This window comes from Emydura macquarii, unplaced genomic scaffold (assembly GCF_026122565.2).
Source record: "Emydura macquarii macquarii isolate MOO-44397 ecotype Brisbane River unplaced genomic scaffold, CSIRO-AGI_Emac_v2 contig_2422, whole genome shotgun sequence".
In the NCBI taxonomy this organism is placed as follows: domain Eukaryota; kingdom Metazoa; phylum Chordata; order Testudines; family Chelidae; genus Emydura; species Emydura macquarii.
Genome location: NW_027132559.1, coordinates 24,828,757 through 24,850,409, shown reverse-complemented (window position 1 = coordinate 24,850,409; position 21,653 = coordinate 24,828,757). Strand labels below are relative to the sequence as shown.

Below are 21,653 nucleotides of genomic sequence, written 5' to 3'. Positions count from 1 at the left end.
TATCATTATCTAAATATTACCTTTGATTGAGATCTCATTAAAGGTCTCTCTGTCTCATATCAAAATGTCAATAACCCTCCTAAGATGGGAAATGTCATTTGACTAAGACTGCACTTATTAATCTAAAAACTTCAAAAATGATCACAGTTGCTTTTTAGAAAATTATTTTTCTCATTAGACCCCCATTGTTAAGTTTATTTTTTTCCCTTAAAAATTAATGCACATTCTTCAAAGATACGAAACAACTAGAGTCTGAGAAAGCTACTTTTTGAACATGATACAAGGGGAACAGGAACAACTCTAAGTCTAAGGAGAAATTGTATATTGTTACACAACCAACAGATAGGAATCATGGGCTGCAGTCGGTTCCGATGTTAGCAGACCAGGTACCAACTCATGCCTAGGTCACCACTGTCTCAACTGAACATTAACATATATATAGCTGGAAACTGTCCAGATCAGTTGTGGGTTAATATTGATTAAAGAGGTACTAGAATTATAAAAAAGTGTTTAGTGTTTGGACTATCAAATGTTTGTAAGCTGCTGCCTGCATTAATCTTATTTGTAAAATCTGTACTGTAATGCAATAATTGAGCGGTTGTAATTGTGAACCTCTATGACTGTATAAATCGCCATACAGGAGAGGAACATTAATTAGTATGAAGAGCTGCTCTTCTACAGAAATTGTTATGCCCCTCCTGAAAGAGGAGACCCATCGATATCAGATGGGTGATGGGTGAATCTTATAACTAGAAACTCCCTACATCTGTATTGATAAACCATCAACAAAATTACTAAAGTCTCTTCTTATTGTTGTTCTGCTCTTCTCTCCATGAAGATAAGTCATGCAAGTGGACTCCTCCCATCAGCTGAGTTTGCTGCTCAGAGTACATGGAGGGAAAGGGATAAAAAACCCCAAACCAAAGGAACTAAGGATCTCCATTACTTAGATTCTGAGGGGACAATGTGTTCCTCGGCATAAGCAAGAGATACCCCAGCTGCTTAGCCTGGGTAAGCCCTAAAGGTCAAATAAAGCTTGCTGATTATATAAGCTTGTATTTCCTTTTGAAACCTAAAACTGACTCATTTGTGTGTCTTTTTGCTTGTCTTAACCCCATAAATAACTTAATTTCCTTTTCCTATTTATCAAATCTTCACATAGTTTACTATAGGATTGGCTACTAGTGTTGTCATTGTCTTTGGTGTGAGACCAAAAGTGCAACTGACTGGGATAAGTCACTGGTCCTTTGGGATCAGGAATATTGCTGTGATTCTTAGTGTAACGAACCATCTATCACAGAGATATGCTCATGTGGGTGGCAAGACAGAGGTGAGTATGCAAGAAGACTATCTGACTAAGTTAAGGCTGTTTAAGTACCTGAGAAGTCTGCACTTGGGGAAGTTGGTTGGTGAAATCTGAACTCACAATGAATTAAGGGTTTGCATCTGGTTTTTAACAGTCTGCCCTGAGGTACTCATGCTTTTGCATCACCACTGGCAGAATTACACAGAGTATATTAATTTGCCTGAAGATTCTCTCAGCACTGTGGTTTGTTAGGTGGGGATGCCTCCACTCACCTCTAGCCCATCTTGGAGTGGAGGAAGGTATATTGGAACTGCAGGGAGATGGGCTTTGTTAGATGGGAGGATGTGCCTTCAGTGTTCTGGGCCACTTCCACTTCCTGCCTAGAACTCACATGGAGCTTGCCTGTTGGTGGGAGAAGGGCTGAAGGGGAGATTCTCCATCTCTTTCAGCCACCTATTAGCTGATTCACAGGAAGAGAGGGAGCTTGTCAGCTCTTGACTCTCTCCATTAGTTAAAACTCTCCTGGGCCTGCATTAACTGCTCAAAATCCGCCCTACCCTATCAAAGTATTGCAGGAATCAGAACTAGGCTTAAAGACTTGCTTTGAATGAGGTTTTCCCTCTAGCCAAGATTAGCATGCTGTCTGGTGGGTTTTTCTGCTTTCCTCTCAGAGGTCTTCTTGGTTAGGATGATAAGGATAAGGGATAGTAAGGATAAATAAATAAGAAGTTAGTAAGAAGTAATATAAATTGAATAATCATCATTGCAACTTGTCGCAGTGATGGAAAGATGTTTTAAAGGCCAGTTCCTTGGGAAAACCTGAACAAAAAACCCAACTGTTGGCTGGTATGGACTCCAATAGCTGGTGGAGCACAAGGAGATCTTACATTCACTGATTGAGGCACTGCTAATCTGCATCCTCAACCCTTCTTGTGGGGGAAGTTAGGAGGATTCAACATTTGGGCTGAATCCTGTCTTCAGTTAGATTTAGGGAGATTTAGTTAAAGATGCCAGCTCTAATTTTTTGTGGTTGTATGGCTTAAAGCCAGTTAACCTCAAACTGAGCCAATTCATATATTGGGGTGGCCAAACTTACTGACCCCCCGAAATACCCCTCCCCACTGGGCAGAATCCCCTGTCATATATAAATTACAGGGTAGAGTCTCCCAGTTTTAGTGTGTTTGAAGTTGACAAAGGCTGAGCCTGTTGCCTTGATTCCATCCTTGAGTCTGTCTTCATTCTCTTGCGTGTCCTGATCAATCAGCCCAGCTCACTGTCCTGTCCTCTCTGCAGACATGGTAATGGTAGTAGCAGTGGTGGAGAATGCTTAGATGCATAAGCGGAGTATGAGCTTTCCTTAACTTATTAAAATTAATTCTAGACCCAGGAAGTGCTGTAATTTTGGGGAGGATATGCTGTATTCTTCAGACGTATTCAAGGAATTCAACTGCAAAACTCAACTCAAACTTATTTATGGAGCTTTCATGAAACATATTTCATGATATTATACTCTTATGGTGCCTAGCAAGTATACAGTATTTAACTTATTTGTATTATTATTATAATATCCACATAGATTGGCCTATATATACCTCCTTTTGACTCTATTATGCACCTCATTCAGGTTATCCACTTTAAAATGGTTTCTAGATATTTTTTTTTAACTGACTAACATTATTTAGCATAACAATTGAGATTAGCATTACATTAGTTACAGTAATCTTTGGCTGAAGCTTTGAGTCCAAGAGTTAAAGAAAATGTGTGACAAAATATTTCCCTCCTCATCTTTCTCTTATGCCATATGGTGGCAATGTATACAAACCATAGGATTACAATATGTCTGACCAATATAAACTGAAGCATTCTGCATTAGAAGCAGCAGCACTTTAATGCACGTGGCATGGTTCTGGATGAAGTGAAAGGCATGTCACATGATGATTATAATAGCTGATTTTTAAGTGCATATCTTATTTTTGTCATAACAAAAGAGTAAGTTTTAAGCATATAGACAGCTAGGCAGAGGGAAATGGGAGAAGTTTTACTTATAGTATTAAAAATAATTGAGTTTTGTCAAATATTAGAATCATATATATAATATATTTCTATTAATATTGAATTTTATATATAACAATAAAATGGTAACCCATTATTGGTTTTATGGACTTTAAGTCTTCCAGGAATGGTCACAAATGCAGAGGATGTGCTAAATTTTGCAAGTGGATCTCTAGTTTAACTAAAAGAACTGTAAAATCAGATACAAAATCTATTGACTATGAGTCTGCAGAGTCGCCTGAGCACAAACTGTTCCAACAAGGGCCTGGAATAAATTATGTTCAGTAATTTGCCTCTAGATCCACCTGGTTCAGATGGTAGCATACGACTAACTGTTTCTTGGCTCAATCTGCCCACTTTTAGTTAAACCATGTTCCTTTTGGGATTTCGCCATAAAATGTAGAAAACATGCAGATATGGAGAACGAGGAATATTTTTGGACTACTGGAACTTCAGTTACGATGTGATCTCCTTAGCCATTTAAATAATGCAAAATGTCAACAAGTCCTAGGTGCTTATTGATTTTAAGACAATAGGGTATGTTTATCCCTCCTCCCCCAAGTAGCATTAATAAAAAAAATCAAAAATTTGAAAAACAGCACAGATTATTATACATTTTGTGGCATGAAAAAATCCTCACACAAAACAATCTCCCAGGGCTGAATCAATCTATCAATCAATCTTTCTTGAATACCTTCTCTCTGTCTCCTGGTCCCCATGTCTCTCTATCTTTCTCTCTTTGCTGCAAACCTATCCACCATTTCCAAAGTTCTGTTTTAGGTACCGTTCTCTCCTATGATATCTCCTTTACAAAAGCCCAGTCGTGCCAATTTCAGATCTCAGAGCTCTGTCTATCTTTCTGACCCCTTTCTCTGTATGCAAAATCTCAAGCATCTTTCTCTCTCTGGCCAGTCTCTCTCTTTCAGTTTGGTCTCATCTTCTACTTCTTCATGGCTCACTTTCTGAACACTATACTCTTTTCTACAAACATGTTGCCTTGGCCCTAATCTTTCTACTTCACCGACATGTCCACTCTTACATTTTCTTCCACAATCTCTGCTTCATTCTTCAAGGCCATTTTCTGTCTTCTCCAATGCCTTGTCTTACCTACAGCTCAGTGAGACTCATGAGCAATCCCCCTGTTTACCCACATTACTCTTGATCTTGATATATGCTATTGTTGGTACTTCACTTATTTTTCTTTTGGATTCACAAAATTCATGCCATTACTAGTAAGAGGAATTATGACATCAGCCTAAGGACTAGAGGAAGATGCAATGTCCCCTGATTTGATACAATTATACACACTTCTCATTTTATATATGTGAAAAAACATACATGTCATATATGGAAGGACACACTTCACATTTCCTTCAAGAATTATTAAGAATGGCATTAACCAGAGGAACATACATCACAATTACGTTATAATAATATGAGTGAAGTACTATGATGAACTGTTAATCTTTATTTAGTATATTACAAATTTCATATGGCGATTACAATACCTTACATATATAATGAGTAATATTGTACTTGGACTAATATATATGTAAGTTAATTATACACTACATAGCTGATTGGGTTGCATTTCTCTTAAGGAGGTGTTGTAATTTTGTTGCAGATTAATTATGTCTTTAGCCATTCACTCTCATTTATCATTGTCACGTGTGACACTGTAGTTGCTGGCTACATTGTTTTGTAGCATCTAGCTTTAAAAAACAAAAAAATAAAAATAAATAAACCCCCCACCCCACCCAAACTATACCAACCCATCCCTACACAAAACAAAAGGACCTTGCAAGTTTCAAACTTTCTACCAGCTAAAATAAAGTTAGATATAAAAAACAATAGGAAAACTTAGGTTTAATTTTCTGCACTTCTATCCATAACATCTCTCTTATGGCACCTGCTTAATAAATGTTTAACACCTCATTACATTTAATTTAATGCAGTTAATTTTCTCAATCATTAAATTTAATATAAACCAACTCGGAATAATTCTATAAATTGTATTTTCAAAATTCCTTACAAACTAAAGATGAGGATTTAGGAACATGTTGCATGCTTTATCAATGGTTCTTATAGTTTTTACTGATTATAGAAAACAGCTCACCTTCTTGTCTTTGCCACTAGAATGTCAGAATGATTTTATATGACAGGAATCTGAAAGCAAGTGAGACTTCCTTTTTCTGCTCAAGCCTTTCACTGTTGTATTAATCTACTTGCAGGAAGTTAAATAATAATAATAATTAAAAAGCAAATATCGATTGTTTATTTAGAATACCAAGGAAAAAGTTAGGGGCTGGGAGGGTTCTTAAACTAACTGGGGATTGAGGAGTTCATGAAATAGAAAATTTCATAAAATTTAACATCTCAAAATTAAGGTAGGTGTGGTACATAAATTGCAGTACGGTGAATTGCATCACTTTCTTCTTGTCAGTTAAACCACTACAAAGCAATTTTCAATGCACTGAAGCATCAGAATGTGAAGGGATGTTGACTTGTTCTTTATCTACATCTTCTGGTTATGAGATCTTCCCCTGCCCCTCCCTCCCACCATTGGGAAAAATGGTTGTATGCATGTAAAATTTCAGTTCTGCTATATATGTGTATATATATGCACAAGCAAGCAAGCAAGCACACACACACACACAAGTTCCCATATATGTACCTCTTGTGGTATTTAATCCACTTCAGTGCTAGCATGAAGGGGAACAACAGGCATTACAGGCACACACTGGTCCAGTTAGCCCTCCAAGTACAAACCTACAATACTGTTCAGGTACAGGTAATTGTAGTGTGTACTTGACAGCACACAACCTGCATGCACACTGAACTTTGGGATAGTGGGGAGAGGAATCCTTGACTGTGATAGAAGTTTATGTAGGACCAATAGGATATAACTAAAAGGTGGAAAAAATTGGCAAAGTATAAGGAAGAATATTCTGCTAGCAAGAAAAATAAGCAATGGAAATGGTAGAAGTCCAACTGCTCAGGATTTTATATAATAAACTGCAAAAAACACTAGAAATTGTGCTTCAGGGAACTATCCTGTTTTCCAAAGAGATGGACTGACTATCTATAGTGATTTTTATAGCATTATAGAAGGTTTTTATCATCCCTGTCTGCTATAATGATCTGTGGTTCCATATGTAAAAAGTAGAGCTGATTGAAAAATGCCAATTATCTTTTGTGGGAAATTTGGAAAAAAAAATTCCCCAGAATTTACTACATTTTTGGGGGTTTCCAAAAACAAAAAACCTTTTTTTGAGGAGGAGTGTGGAGTAAAAAACCTTTTATAGGTCATTCTTTTTGTTGTCTGTAAAAATATTAGGTTTTCAAAAAACAAACATTTTTACCAAAAAAGGGGTGAAAAACAGTAACAAAAAATTAACCAAAAACTGAAAATGTCTACCAAATTTTTCTGTAAAAATTTTTGCTAGTCTGGTGTATGATTTACCCTTTACTAATATGGCGCTTTTTATAAAATTTCACATTTGTTCTTGGATTAACTGTTCTTTTTCTAATTTAGCTTTTTTTTTTTTTTTTTTTTTTTTTAAATCTGGAGTGTACAGTGTCAGAAGGATAATATTGTTTATTCTGTAGTGTAATTTTCTTTCTGGTAGAAGAAAATGCAATATATCATAGCATTCTATTAGTAACACATTTGGCCCCGATTTAGCAAGCACCAAAGCACATGCTTATGTTCATCCCAATTCAGCAAAGCACTTAAGCACTGGGTTTAATTAAGCATGTGCATAAATCTAACAATCATCAATGGGATTTAAGATCACGCTTAATGATAAAAGTATGCTTAAATCCCCCTAACATCTAAGGGATTTCAGCACATGCTTAAATACTTTGCTGAATTAAGATAAACCTAAATCCAAGTTTAAGTGCTTTGCTGAACTGGGATGAATTTAAGCATATACTTCAGTGCTTTGCTGAATCAGGGCCAAAATGCTTAATTGGTACAGAAGTTATCCATGACCAGTAAAAAGATTATCTCTGATCACCATAAGAAACAAAGTCTTTTGAGCCTCTAAGTTACCTTGTAGATTCACTGATTCATAGATTCCCAGGCCAGAATACACCACTGTGATAATCTCGTATGACTGCCTGTATAACATCGGCCACAGAAACTTTCCAAAATAATTCTTAGAGCATGTCTTCTAGAAAATCCAATCGTGATTAAAAAATTGCCAGTGATGGAGAATCCACCATGACCCTTGTTAAATTGTTAAGGGTTAATTATCCTCAAATATTTAAATATTATACCTTAGATATTTACACTTTATTCCCAATCAGAATTTGTGTAGCTTCAACTTCTAGGATTGTGTTATACCTTTCTCTGCTAAACTGAAGAGATCATTATCAAATATTTGTTCCCTAATTAGATACTTATAGAGTGTAATTAAGTCACCCTTTGACCTTCTCTTTGTTAAACTAAATAGATCGAGCTCCTGGAGTCTACCACTATGAAGCAGGTTTTCTAATCCTTTAATCATTCTCATGGCTCTTCTCTGAAACCCCCTCCAATTTACCAACCTCCTTCTTGAATTATGAACACTGGAACTGGACACAGTATTCCAGCAGCAGTTACAACAGTGTCAAAAATAGAGGTAAGAAAACTGCTCTAACTCCTGCATGAGATTGTCCTGTTAATGTATTCACAGATTATGTATTCACCCTTTAGGAGACAAGGTTGCACAGGGTGCTCATGTTCAGCTGATTTCCTCCACCAGCCCCAAATCTTTTTCAGAGTCACTGCTTCCAAGGATAGAGTCCTCCATTCTGTAATTATTGCCTAGTATTTCTTTGTTCCTAGGTGTTCCTATTTCTTTGTTCCTTATACACATATACACTTAGCTGTGTTAGTTAAAATGTATACTGTTTGATGGCGACCATCTTGCCAAGTGATCCAGATCGCTCTCAATCAGTGACCTGTCCTCTTCATTATTTACCACTCTCACAATTTTTGTGTCATTTGAAAATTTTATCAGTGATGATGTTATGTTTTCTTCCAAGTCATTGATAAAAATGTTAACTTGTGTAAGGCCAAGAATTGATCCCTCCTGGACCCCACTAGAAACAACTGCTCAATTAAATTCCCCGTTTACAGTTACATTTTGACACCTTTCAGTTAATCCATTTAATGTGTGCCACTTTAATTTTATATTGTTCTGCTTCTTAAATCAAAATATTGTGTGGTACAGAGTCACATGCCCTACAGATGTCTAAGTATATTACATCAACGCTATTACCTTTATCGACAAAATTTGTAATACGTAACAAATGTTTGACAGAATCTTTTTTCCCACAAACCCATGTCAAGACAAGCCTTAAAATAATACTGTATCTGAATATTACAAACTATAATATAGTAGTTTGTAGAAATCAGTATAACCTGAAAGAGGTAGGCGGATTGCAAGATTGAACAATACAAATCCTGTCTTTAAATAAAGGTCTCATGGTTGTCAGTGGGAAGTCCTCACATGGAACAGGAGTAAAATATGCCACCCAGTTGTTTTAGCTGAGATTTTCCTCTACTTCTACCGAAAAGAATTACAGAGATGTAATAGAAGAGAAGGCTGACAACTTAGGGGATAGTGATGGGGAGCTAGTTCCATAACTTCAAATTTATGATTATGAGAAGTAAGCAGTAATATTTTTTACATTGGCAGAATAAGAGGCTCTTAGTGATTTGCTAAAGCTGAGAGATATTAAATCATGACCATGCAAATATCTATTTGATAGTGCATTTGTATGGTAATATATTATGTGTAATAAAAGTACACTTGTCTTTATTGTGGATCTTTGCTACCTTCTGACAATAATTTTGCAGGAAACATGTACTGATTTCAGTTCATCAACAGCACTGATATGAATGAGGCTTCCACTCACTATGATGACTGGTTTTTTTTAAAACAGCATGTAATACTGAGTTGTTTCTCAAGGAACCTGGAGAATATTTAGAGATATTTTTTAATCTTCTCACTGCTTTACTCATATATACTTGCAATGAAGATTTTTTTTCTTGTTGAAAACTATCCAAATTAGAATTTACTAGGATGATTAATAGTTGTTAAGAAATCAATATTGCATGTTGTGAAAACAGAACGAGGATAAGGTGCTCTACTAGCACAAGCATTGTTTTGGCATTAGAGCTGAGAATCTATTGGTAATAGCAAAGAAATGTTATTCACTTTGGTTCCAATACTTTCATTGCCATTTGCACATGGACCACTAGTTCTACATTTGGATATAAAGTCACGAATTTACCAATCTTCTGTATCTGCATTTACACTAGTGCGAAGTATATTTACAATGCCACCAAATCAGAATGATAGCACTTAATAAACATTTTGCACTCTTGCAAGGTCTCATTTAGACCTCAGTATACCTTGGGGGAATTAGGAAGGTAGCCAGCCCTGCATTTCAATTAAATGCAATTATATACAATGGTTGACACCCTGCGAAGTATGCTTTTGGTAATCCCACTGTTAGAGTCTAATCTTAATAGTAGCAAAATCATAGGACAATTTCCTTCAGTAGCATTATATACATAAATGCAAAATAAAATAAAGGTGCATGAGTAGCTACAACTGAAGTCAATGGGAGCTACACAAATGCATTCTGGGGCATATACTGAATTTATTCTTGTTTAGGCTCCAGTCATTTATGTTACTCTAATAAAATCCTATTTGTTTACTTATACACTTCTACAACTTCAGATTATATAATAAATGTGAGATACCAGTGAATGCAAAATTCCCTTTGATAGTCCAACAAAACTGGATATCCCTGAAGGATATTCCTTCGGGACTCAATTGTGTGTTTGAGGTGGGTATGGTGAGTCTACCCTTATCTGAAACAAGGCTATCACCAGTTCTTAGTGTTCCCACTGCTACATACTTTAAGGAAGTAGAAATGTCTACTCCATAAGCTCAAAGTTCTTGAGTCAGACCCCAAAAATCATGGTTTCTGATTTCTGAACTCCCCTTGCTCATCCCAGCGTACGTCAGGCACTTACATACTGCTAACTCTCCCAAATGTACAAAGTAAGGAGATTTTGGTCCTTGTTACGCTGGTTGGCTGGGGGGGGGGGGGGGGGAGGAGAGCATTTGTTATATTGTTTAACATCAATATGTCAAAATCATAATAATTCATGTGAGATATGCCATGTCAGGTACTGTTAGAAAGGCTATAATGTGCTGAGTAAGAAGATGATGTTTATGTTCATGTGTTATATGTGAAATGGAAGTTATGGATATGTTTGATATATCAGCATTTCAAATTGTGCTGTTTGGGTAATGACTCAGACAGGATGGCTGCAGAACAATAGCCTGCTTAATGGCCCATTAAGACATTTCCAGGTGCAAGGGGCCCAGAGGGAGAAGCCAGGAATACACCTGATGAACCACCAGGACTTGCCTATGTGACTCTGGACTCCATTTTGGTTCCTGTGAAATTCCACAGGCAGCATACCTGATGAGGCACCAGGACTGGGCCATGTGACTCTGGACTCCATCTTAGTTCCTGTAAAACTCCACAAACAGCATGGCCAGGGACAGAAGGTATATAAGGCAGAGGCCTGGGGAATCCATTTTGTCTTTCAGTTGGGATTCAGCTTCAGCTACCAACCTACCTCTGGATCAATTCATCTGCAACTGAACTGAAGCTGTGAAACAAAGGACTGAGACCCATCCAAGTACTGGATGTACACCAGAGGAACTGTACAAGCCTGCAAACTCCACAATTCTTCTAGAAACCTGATGTATATGGACTTTCAAATCATTTGTATGTATCTGATTGCTCTAATCCTTTTAACATTTCTCTTAGGGTTCGTTTCTTTCTTTTTATGATAAACCTTTAGTTTTAGTTACTAAAGGATTGGCTGGCAGCATGGTATTTTGGGTAAGATCCAAACTTATATTGTTCTGGTAATGTGGCTGACCCTTTGGGGTCCGAGGGAACCCTTTTAGTAAAGAGTATAGAGCTTAAATAACTGGTCTCTTTACTGGACCTAGTGGCTGATTGGGAGCCGGAGACTGACATGCAGTAAAAGGGGCTGTGTGTATTTGTGAACTGGCTTCTTGATAACCAGTGTGGGAAATCAAAAGCACAGTTTGTGGCTGGTTGGGAAGTCTGGCTTCAGTGCCACCCACCAGAGCTGGGAGAATCTGCTCTCCTTTTGCAGCCTGCCCTGACCTTGGCATTTTCAGATGGCTACCCTAGGCACGAAAAGGTCACAGTCCTCGTTCAGGAGTTCTTGCTGGAAGACCCAAATGAAATCAAATTAGACAAATCTGTAAGAAATGCTGCCTAATGCTGTGAAGCTTCAAGCTTCACCCTAAGTCCCAAAATGACAACTAATTAATTTTAGAACACCCCAACAGCCTTACATATCTGTCCACCCCAAACTCATATCAATTAATGATAACTCCGCAGCCTACACCAATACTTTGCCCATCCATTCTTGCATCAGTTCTGCACCCTTTGCCCACCCCCCACCCACCTGTCCCTTGCTGTTGCCCTCTTCCCCGCACATCTCTGTTCCACTAGCACTCCAGGAGCCCTTTAGGGCAAGTCTATACTATAACTACGTCGCTCAGGGGTGTGAAAAATGCACACCCTTGAGCAATGCAGTTATACCAACCTTTTCGCACTGTAGATAGGGTGTGTCAGCAATAGAAGCCCTCCTATCAACATAGTTACCACCTCTCGCAAAGATAGATTAACTATGGCAACTGGAGAAGCTATCCTGTCAGCATAGTAGTGTCTTTATTGAAACGTGTTGCTGGACAAATTCCTGCACATGGCCCCCCCCTCGCACCTTCCTCACCCATTCGGGCTAACAGTCAACCCACGGCCTGACCTTATTAGGGCGTTACCATGGAATCGGCTGCATTTTTGGCTTCCACGTCATATATGAGGAATGTAACTGACCAGGGGAGACTAAACTCCCCAGCAACCAGGAAAACTGCAAGTGTCCCCCGGCCAATCCAGTGCTGGCACGAAGCCCATATAATGTTCCTTGGCCAATCAGTTAACCCTTCATGTCCCATTTAGTTCATAAAGAGGGGTCTTTCCCAAGCCCCCTCGGAGAGTCTCATCAAAACCAGCCTGATCCCCTGGTCCCGATTCTCCCCGCTCACGTCTTCCCCCTCCCCCCCCCCCGAGCGTGAATCGAGTTTTGCCGGCTGTATCGAATTAATCGAGGAATGCTGTGGATATCAGTCTGTGTGTTCGCCTGTGTGATGGTGAGAAGCTAACTATCAGTCTGTATTTTACAGCTACGTTGTCTGTTTAACTGTCCGTTTGTGTTTTGCCAGTTAACTGTCTGTGTGAAATCTCTGTGTGTCTGTGTAAAATCATTCTGTCTTGCAAGTAACTGTCTGTTTGAAATCTCTGTGTGTCTGTGTAAAAGCATTCTGTCTTGTAGTTTACTGTTTCTGCCACTGTGCCTTATAGTTAACCGTCTGTGTGACCCACCCCCCCCTTTCTGTTTCCTGCAAGCAGCTAACTGTCTTTGTAGCATAGTGGTAAGTGTCCCTGTCTGCTACGTGAGAGACCAGGGTTTGATTCCTGGGCAGGGAACCACTGTCTGTTTAATATTAGCTTAGGTCTTTATAGTTAGTTGCATGTTTAATACCTTTTTATATCAATTTATGTTTTGTGCTTAATTGTTTTTATATCCTTTTATATTATTCTATATTTTATAGTTAATTGTTTGTTTAGATGAGTATAACTAGTTAAAAATCTATATTATTCCTGTGTTTATAATAAAACTCATTTATTCCCTAACTGACTCATTATTGACTCTGGGGGATCATTAACCTGTCGGAACAAAATGCTGCAGCAGCGCCACTTCAGCAGTGTTTTAAGTCTAGACCTAGCTTTATTATGCCCAGCCCTGCACGAAGTCATTTCCAGGGGTTCTTCAATCCCCAGATCCAAACCTGGGGCAAAGAAACTCCAGAAGTGGCCCCTTCTATGCCTTCCTAGGTCTGATGATGATGGATTAAAAGAGGAAAGGAGGAGGAGCTGAACCAGTTTTCATGAGAGGGAAGGGAGGAGAAGGGAGCAGAGCCACCCTGAGCTGCAGAGATCTTTTCTGATCTCTCATCCCCTCCTGTGAAAAATGGTATGCATTCAGTGTTCAAGCATGAAAAGAAAGAAAGCCAAGACAGTGCAACATTCAGACTTGTTTCCTTTCTCCTCATGTGCTATTCTCTCTCATCAAGCACTTCCTGAAAATAGAGTTTGAAGCTCCTATATATAATCATACTATATCACTCTTGATTGGGAAGGTGTTTATCTGAACATCCCTTTTGCCACATTTATTTGAGATAGCAAAATTAAACATGAAAAGCATAACCTGCTTACATACTTAATATGCTAGTTTATCCCTGTGACAAGGTGTATGAACCCCAAGCAGTTAAGGAGCTGCTAGGAAGGAAGCAGGTTGTTAAGCTTCCAAGCTTCCAGGAAGAGGATTGGTAGCTAGCAGAGCCTCTGCCCTCACAGAGACAGAACACAGATCCCCTGTGCTAAAAAGGGGGAAGAGACTGTATTCTATGACTTGTGCTGGAGACTCAGCAAAGTTTAGAGCAGACTGTGACCTATCCTGGGTCACTTATCAGGGAAGCTGCTGCATATCAGTTATTCCACATAATGAGTAACTTTGCCACTTGCACTGACTCCCATTTAAACCACTGTGAAGATGTGGGGGAAAATCTGATTTATCAGCGCCCTGTACTAAGAATGAATCTTTGGGAACAACCTGTACCACCTATTAGTATTCCATGAAAACTAGGGACCAAATCCTACTTTCAATAAAGTCAATGGCCACCCCTTCCTCCCTAGACACTCATGGAGCAGAAACAGGCCACAGTGTGGAAGAAATAAAGAGATAGTGCAAAATACTTTCCAGAATGGAAGATTCTGTGAATCCATATGTATGGGATTGAACCAAAAAGATACCTTGGTTAGTCTGTTTATCTGGGAATTGCCCTAATGATCTGATAGCAGAGCTGGAGGGCAAAGGAGAAAGGGAGGGGAAAAAGCAGCATACTTAAAGAAAGAAGTACTAATGAAAAAAAACCCCACTGTTCTTTAGCATGATTTTGAATGTGTGAATATTAACAGACAAGGTGACTAAGAGGTGTTAATAATGCTTAGTCTTCTTTCATATTTTATAGGGTCTTTATAGTGACACTCCTAATTTAGTACCACAGCTGCTCGTAAACCATTAAGAACAACATGATTATCTCCTCTACACATAGGTGGGTGGAAGATTCTGAAAAATAATTCTAGTTTGAATGTGTAAGTAAATTTATGTAAATTGTTGTCAGTCACCTATGTATTCATTTTACTAGCAAATGACATCATAAATGATCTCTACCCAGTCATTCTTCACTCTGAGACATACAATGCACACATTTATTCAAAAGAGAAAAAAGGCTAAGTATGACTCTTACCACGCCAATAGAAAAGTAATTATTGATGATGCTATAAGGCACTGGATCTCCTTTCTCATCTTTATCATTGGGTATGACTTCAAATTTCCATCTGTCCAGCAAGATCTCTGTGCTGTTCTCAATGTCTTTCAGGATCTTCATCAGATTCTCACCTTCATATCCTAGCAAAAGGTGAACACAGTTATTCCAAATAAATGTGACAATCTCTGCTATTGTTCCCCCCACTCCTGACTCCAGGAGTTAGGAAAATTTTATCCCTATAAATAAAAGTTAAAGCACAGAATCATATTTTGCTCTATTAGCAATCTTCCAGTAACTATAATTAAAGGAAATGCAAATACAGAGCTAACTTCTGCACTCAGCCATACCAATGTAAACTGAAAATACTCCACTGATTGTAGTAGAATTTGGATTTACATAGAGTAACAGAGCAGATTTGATCTACTAACTTGAATTTTCCAGTTATTACAGCAGTTACCTGACTGTATTCAGATAACTCCAAGCTAAACTTCATAGCATGTTTTTGCCATACAGTGAATGTTAACATTTAAATTACTTTCATTTCCAAATATACATACAAAAGGTTGATAGAGCACAGGCATTGCCCTAAGAACGTATAATAGTATGCTGAGGAGTTAGAAGCTGTCACTAAAACTTTTGTTTGTGTCTCTCTCTTTTGTCAGTGTTTCCAAAGAGATCTGTGGTAACACAACCAAATGCCTGGAAACTATTCCAACTGAGAAAGATAGTGATCAGCAGAGTAACTGATTTTCCATATTTGTATGACTTCTGGATGAACTTTCAAGACTGCAGAGTCACTTCTCTGTTGGTACTTGCAGTTTTTGACAGCAGCAATACAAGTGCCCCCCCGACAGTGGGAATGTGTTTTCTAAATAGAAATCAGAGCAGTGATTTTTCACCAACATGGGGTGACTTAGCATAATCCTAATAAATTATGGTGTTAGTAAATTAAATAAAGAATGGTGCAGTCACTTTTATTCTATGCATCCTCCCTTCATCTTCCCAGTGTGCTGGTCCTGTGGTGGGATACAGAAGTGTACTCATATGAGTGGACGACTAGCTTGCCACTTCTGGTAACTAAATAGAGTACTGACTACAACATACATTGTATTGTGTAGAAAGGACTTGAGTACCACCTGCTGAGCCCACATTACACCCTGCACAACAGTGAATGGGAACTGCATTGGCCAACTTCATATACCATTCAGACAAAATGGCTGTGCGGCAGCAACCCTGGATCTGTGGATTTACTCCTTCTCCAAAACAAGATTAAGTGCACATACACAGTAGTATGTACAGGCTGGGTCACCACCAATAACAGCAGTAAAAACATATGTTCACACCAAGCAATGGGTCTATTTTGCTGTTAAAATTATGGTAGAGGGTGACCAATACCAACAGTTCTTTTTATTTATGCAAATACATCTGCTTTGAGATCCCCTTTTGTTTTAAAAACAAATAGGTGTGAATGTTTTGAACCTGCAGATAGTAGCTGGCATGAACACAGGCAACCACATCTGTTGATTGTTGCAAAGTCCTGCACTTGCAATGAGCATGTCCAAAGCCATTCAAACGCCTCCTGGACTCTTTCAGTAGTGATATATACTAGTATGTAGAGGCATGGAATATTTTTACTGTTAATATGGAACTAATAAAACTAGCTATTGACAACCTCCACTTATAACAGCAGTGTGTATGATTCTCGAAGTTCCATAATCACTTGTTTCACTATTTACACTCAATGCCAGCAGTCTGCATCTTTGAGAAGTGAAAATCACTCACCGATAATTGAATGTGCAGAAGTCTTGTCTTTTCTCCCATCCTTTGGATGGTTCCAGAAAATCAGTGTTATGGTGCTGTTTACCAGGAAGCAAAGAGGCAAAGAATAGTGAAAGGCAGAGAATATTTAAGCACTTCCCATCATCTGACCTGTACATGTCCAAACTGATATCTCTCAGTCCAGATAGAATAACTCAGAACAAAGGGGAAAGAGAGAAGGTTGTCTGATGGGAGAAGAGGAGGGACCCTGCCAAACTGAATAACAAGTGAGTAATTTTCCATTGTTATTTGTCCCCATCTTCTTCCATCTTGCAGAAGATTCTAGATAATCATTGGATATAGCAAACAGATGCATTAGAGTAAATCTGTTGGGGAGCTTTACAAGCTCATTTTGTCTCTGCTGCTTAAGGCCTCTTAGTGATACCTCACACTATGGTGATGGGTATCTAAGATAGATAGTATATGAAAGCAGAAGACGATTTCCACTGAAATTACATGGGCCTTTTTAGCACAGAAAGAAGAAATATATCCCGAGTACAGTGGGTTTCCCTGGAAGAGGTGGAGTCTTCCCCATCTATAAGTCAGGTTAATAGTTGGCTTTTTTCAACAACTGAGAGCTGTATGGAAGTCAGAGACCTGTGCCTTGGTTCTTGGGAATGGACAAGCAGCACTGAAACATGCCTCTCGTGAGACAATGAGCAAGTCACTCCACACCTCAGTGCCTCAGACTCACCATTGGCAAAACATGCACACAATCTATATCAGGCTGGTGTGTGAGACCTGACTCATTAATATTTGAAAAGTTCTCTGACACACAAAGAGAGAAGGTGCTATATAATGCAAAATATTATAGAATGATTCTTTGACCTACTATCCCCTTTGCCATAGCTTTCACAGAAAGGATGCATCATAGATAAAAGCAGTTCTCTCTCCAATGTTCAGTGCTTATCCTGAAAAAATTATGGTTAGGCCTGAGATCTACAAGTAAAGAATCGAAAAGGAGAGGTAAGTCCAACCTCTGAGCCCTGCAGAAAATCAGCAAGAGCAGCAAACGTAAGGGAGAGTACAGAGATCTCAAAAAATCTGTAGAGAGCGTTTTGGCAATCTAAGTGATAAAATCAGTAAGAATGGCCATAGAAGCTGAGGGAAACACTATCTTAGACAACTCCAACATGTTAACTTTAAGGACAGAAAATACAGGATACTAATGGGGAGGCTTTAAGGACAAAATGTCTGAAAAGTGGGATCCCATTCCTGAGGCACAGCAGCATAAGATACGTGTAGTGTCTCTAAATTTGTAGCAAAATTTGGCTGACAGGGCTGGGCAAGATTCTTTACATTCTAATAAAACTCTTTGTCTAGAAGGTGCAATTTTAAACAATCTCTCAGGTATTCTTCCTTACTGATGCTCTGTTTGCTTATATAGGACTATTAATCCATTCCTTCTCCAGACCTCTGCACCTTTGGTAAAAATTTGCTCAACCATGTATCACATCCATTTTTGGAATGAAATGTTCATCAATATTTTTAAATAATGTCATAGTTATTTTTACCTCTTTCCATTAACAAAGGCAAATGTTTTAAAAATATCTTCCTGCTTCGACACTCTCTCTTGATGGAATTAGGGAGAAGGTAAGTCTGACCTACCATATTGTTCTGTCTAAGGCTGGGGCAGCAGACAGTTATCAGGCACTGAAAAGGCACCAGAGAGGAAGCTGAAAAGTCCCTGATATGTCTGGATACTCTACAGACATTGTAACTCAGAAGGGAGCATTGTGGCAAACAAGCTATTGACCTTTCTCCAAAAAACCTTCTGATAGGGGAGAGATACCACAGCAAAGAAAGACACACACACACACACAAAAAAAAAAAAAAAAAAAAAAAAAAATGGAGGGCAACCTGTCACCATGGAGAAGAGGAAATAAAATGAACCTCACCCAGTGACAGGCAAGAGAACAGAAGTTTCAAATGAAAACCAACAGACAATACAATCTGCCTAAGCTAGAACAGAAAAACAGGAGGGAAAACAGCCACTAAGGAGCGATGGAAGAGGAAGATGAACCCCAACCAATGTCAGAGACCAACAGAAATTCCTATTAAACAGACAAGCAAGAAAAGATGGAGGAACCTCAATCTAGGACTTAGGCATTGTGATGCTCAGTGTCTGGAACATCACAGGAACAACACTATCATCCACAATGACTGAGGTTGGCACTTGGGCTCCCTATAGAATGAATGGGGAGAGACAGGCACTTTAGCATGTGATTTGCCAGCGCACAAGGCAAGGAGCTGCCCGTACTAGCCAATCTGAGATGCTGATGAGAGGAGCATGTCCTAAGCTCCACTCCTCTCTCTCCAGGACAGGCACCTAACTCCTGGCTGCAGGCCGACTGGAAGCTGTAGGAACTTAGCACATCTGAAAATCAAGATACTCATTTATTACCTCGTCTTTTAGAAAAGAGAAATAGGATCCTCAAAGAAAGACCAGACATAGGAGCTGTGCTCACAGCACCCAAAATATAAGGAAAGGCAGGCAGGAGCTAGCAATGCACATGCTGTGCTGCAGTTGATGGAAGGGGCGCCTGCTAAAGAGAGTCATTTTTTACTGCAAATTGACAGATGGAGTCTAGGTTTAGGGATCATGAGATATGAGGGAGTCATTGTCCCATAACTCACTGGCTACTTGCACAGCTGTTAGAGGGCACCAATGATATGCTTGCCTTGGATTTCCTAGGTAGGGTCCTGTTTCCTGCTCCTGAGGAGAGGGCCATGGTTCTTTGAGATTCCCGTAAGTGGAAAATCTGAAAGGGGTCATGCACACCTAGTAATGAGGAGGAAAACCCAGACAGAAATCAAGCTGGCCCTGCATCTATGGTCAGTTTTGCAGAAGTGAGAAAGACAGCTGCAGGAGACAAACTGCTAAGGGTGCCTAGAAGTGCTGTCTATTGAACAGGAACAAAAGTCACTACACTGCAGAAAAGTTTGCCATCACTGGAGTGGGTTACAAATATCTGCTACTAGGAACCAAGGAAGGATAGAGAAGAGGGGGAAGATAAAATAATCCCAGTAAATTACTTACATTGTGGGTGTAAGGAGGAGGAGTGAGGGAAACAGAAGGAGAGAGCAGCAGAAGCTGAAGGAGCCCCAGAAATAGGACAGCATTCAGACCAAAATGACAGAGGGAGCGCTTAAATGTAGTCAGCACTGGATACCAAACTAAATCCACAGGAGACCAGCAGGTTGGGATCAAATCCACAGGTCTAGAGGAAATAAGGAATCTGAGAGGTAGAGCTATTAGTCCCCTGGGGAGAGAAAGTCTGGACAGCTGGATCTCATGAAGGGGTCTCTCCAACATTCTTTCGGATGTTGTGAGCCTGTACAATTGGTATACAGACACAAGACAGGTGCTTAGTCTTGGATGAGTCCTTCCTTGCTCTTCTCTTTTCATCCTGTCAGCAAGGTACTGGAGGGAAAGCAGTTATTGAAAGAGCTGAGAGGTAGGCTCCACAGTTCCAGGAAAAGAGGAAAAGGATACTGAAGGTCTGACTTTACATCTCCTCTTGCTTTCACTATTCTTTGCCTCCTTGCTTCCTGGTATATGACAACATCATGCTTATTGTCTGGAATCTTCTGCAGGACGAGAGACAAGGCAATGAACAACAAAGAACATTCATATCAAAGTTATTAGTTTAGTGTGGTCTGACACTTGTATTTTTCTTTAATGTTTCTGAATATATTAAAAACGATTAGGCATTTGCAGTAAACCTGCTCCCCGCATTTAAGCTTACTCTGTTACAATGTACTCATCAAGTGAAAAACTGCAATAAAGAAAGGTAAAAAGCCAGGCAGTTTTAAACCTTCATGATCATATTGTACTCTTCTTCAGTCTACAGAGCTCTCATTGACGTCAACGGGTGTTACAAGCAAAGTAATAGAATATGGACCTGTAAGGAATTTTGATGTTTCATTTAGAGACCAAAATCTAGTTTTACTCCATAGTTTACACATACAATTCATTCCAAGAGGCAAAAGAAATAAAATTGACAATGGGTCTTCACCCATCATAAGAGAGAAATCAATGCTGTGAGTAGATTTTGTCAGCAAACTTCTGCTTCTTTTGTAGTACCACAATGCAACATAATTTAACTTGCGTTTACCTCCTCCCCATCTCAGACACCTCGCTAAATCATTGCCAGTCCCAAGAGGCAAAATAGCAACTGGAGGATGTTTAAGCAAATTTGCCTTCTCTGTGAATAAAGAAAAAGAAAAGGACATAATTAAAGGGACAAAAAACTGATAAGCCAAAATCCAGTTGTACATTTAATGCTTAAAGTTATGGATAGGTAACCGGGTTAGGTTTTCATTTAAAAAAAAAAGACTGTGAAACATGCTTTGTAAAGGAAACGCTACCCCCCATAGATAGGCATTTTATTGACTGCAGTGCAGCCCCTCCACAGCTACTACTATTCCAGTCTATAATTACATTATTATTATTATTGGCATTTCTGGCACCCATGAATGTGGTATTTGGCTTAAACAGAGATATTCAAGATCTCAGGAAGACTGCACATCATGCTCCCTGTTGCTTTTAGCTTTACCACTTAGCTAGGAAAGCAGAATTTAATCAGCTGAGAAGGCCTGGACAAAGAATTTAGTCTTGTGATTTTTTTCTTAAAATGACCAGGTTTGTGTTTAATTATATTTCCACATGGAATCCAGCACCCAAAAGATTGGGAAATCAAGTTCCAACATTCAGGATAAGCATTGATTATGTGATGAGTCAAAGATGGGTGATCAGGTCTGTAAATTAGTCTGGGACTAAAACGTTTAGAGCTTTACATATGAAAACCAGTACTTTGAAAATCTATAGGCTGGAACACAAGCAGCTTTTGACTCTACACATATCCCTTCATTGGCTCCATAAGGTAGAAGCATAGATCTGGTGGTCTCACCCCACACAAAGTTCCATGCTCCACTCATACCCCACATCCTTCCCCTCCACCAACAAA

The 21,653-nt window shown here is 39.0% G+C and overlaps 1 protein-coding gene across 1 annotated transcript in view; it reads right to left on the bottom strand.

Moving 5' to 3' along the window:
• The window catches only part of DGKB (diacylglycerol kinase beta), a 471,047-nt gene that overhangs the window by 218,187 nt on the left and 231,207 nt on the right, over positions 1 to 21,653 (bottom strand). Inside the window, exons 20-21 of the mRNA XM_067562119.1 lie at positions 20,802 to 20,891; positions 14,845 to 15,005 (exon numbers count right to left, since the gene is read on the bottom strand). Of these exons, the coding sequence (XP_067418220.1) occupies positions 14,845 to 15,005; positions 20,802 to 20,891 (251 nt within the window). The remainder of the gene's footprint in view (positions 1 to 14,844; positions 15,006 to 20,801; positions 20,892 to 21,653) is intronic.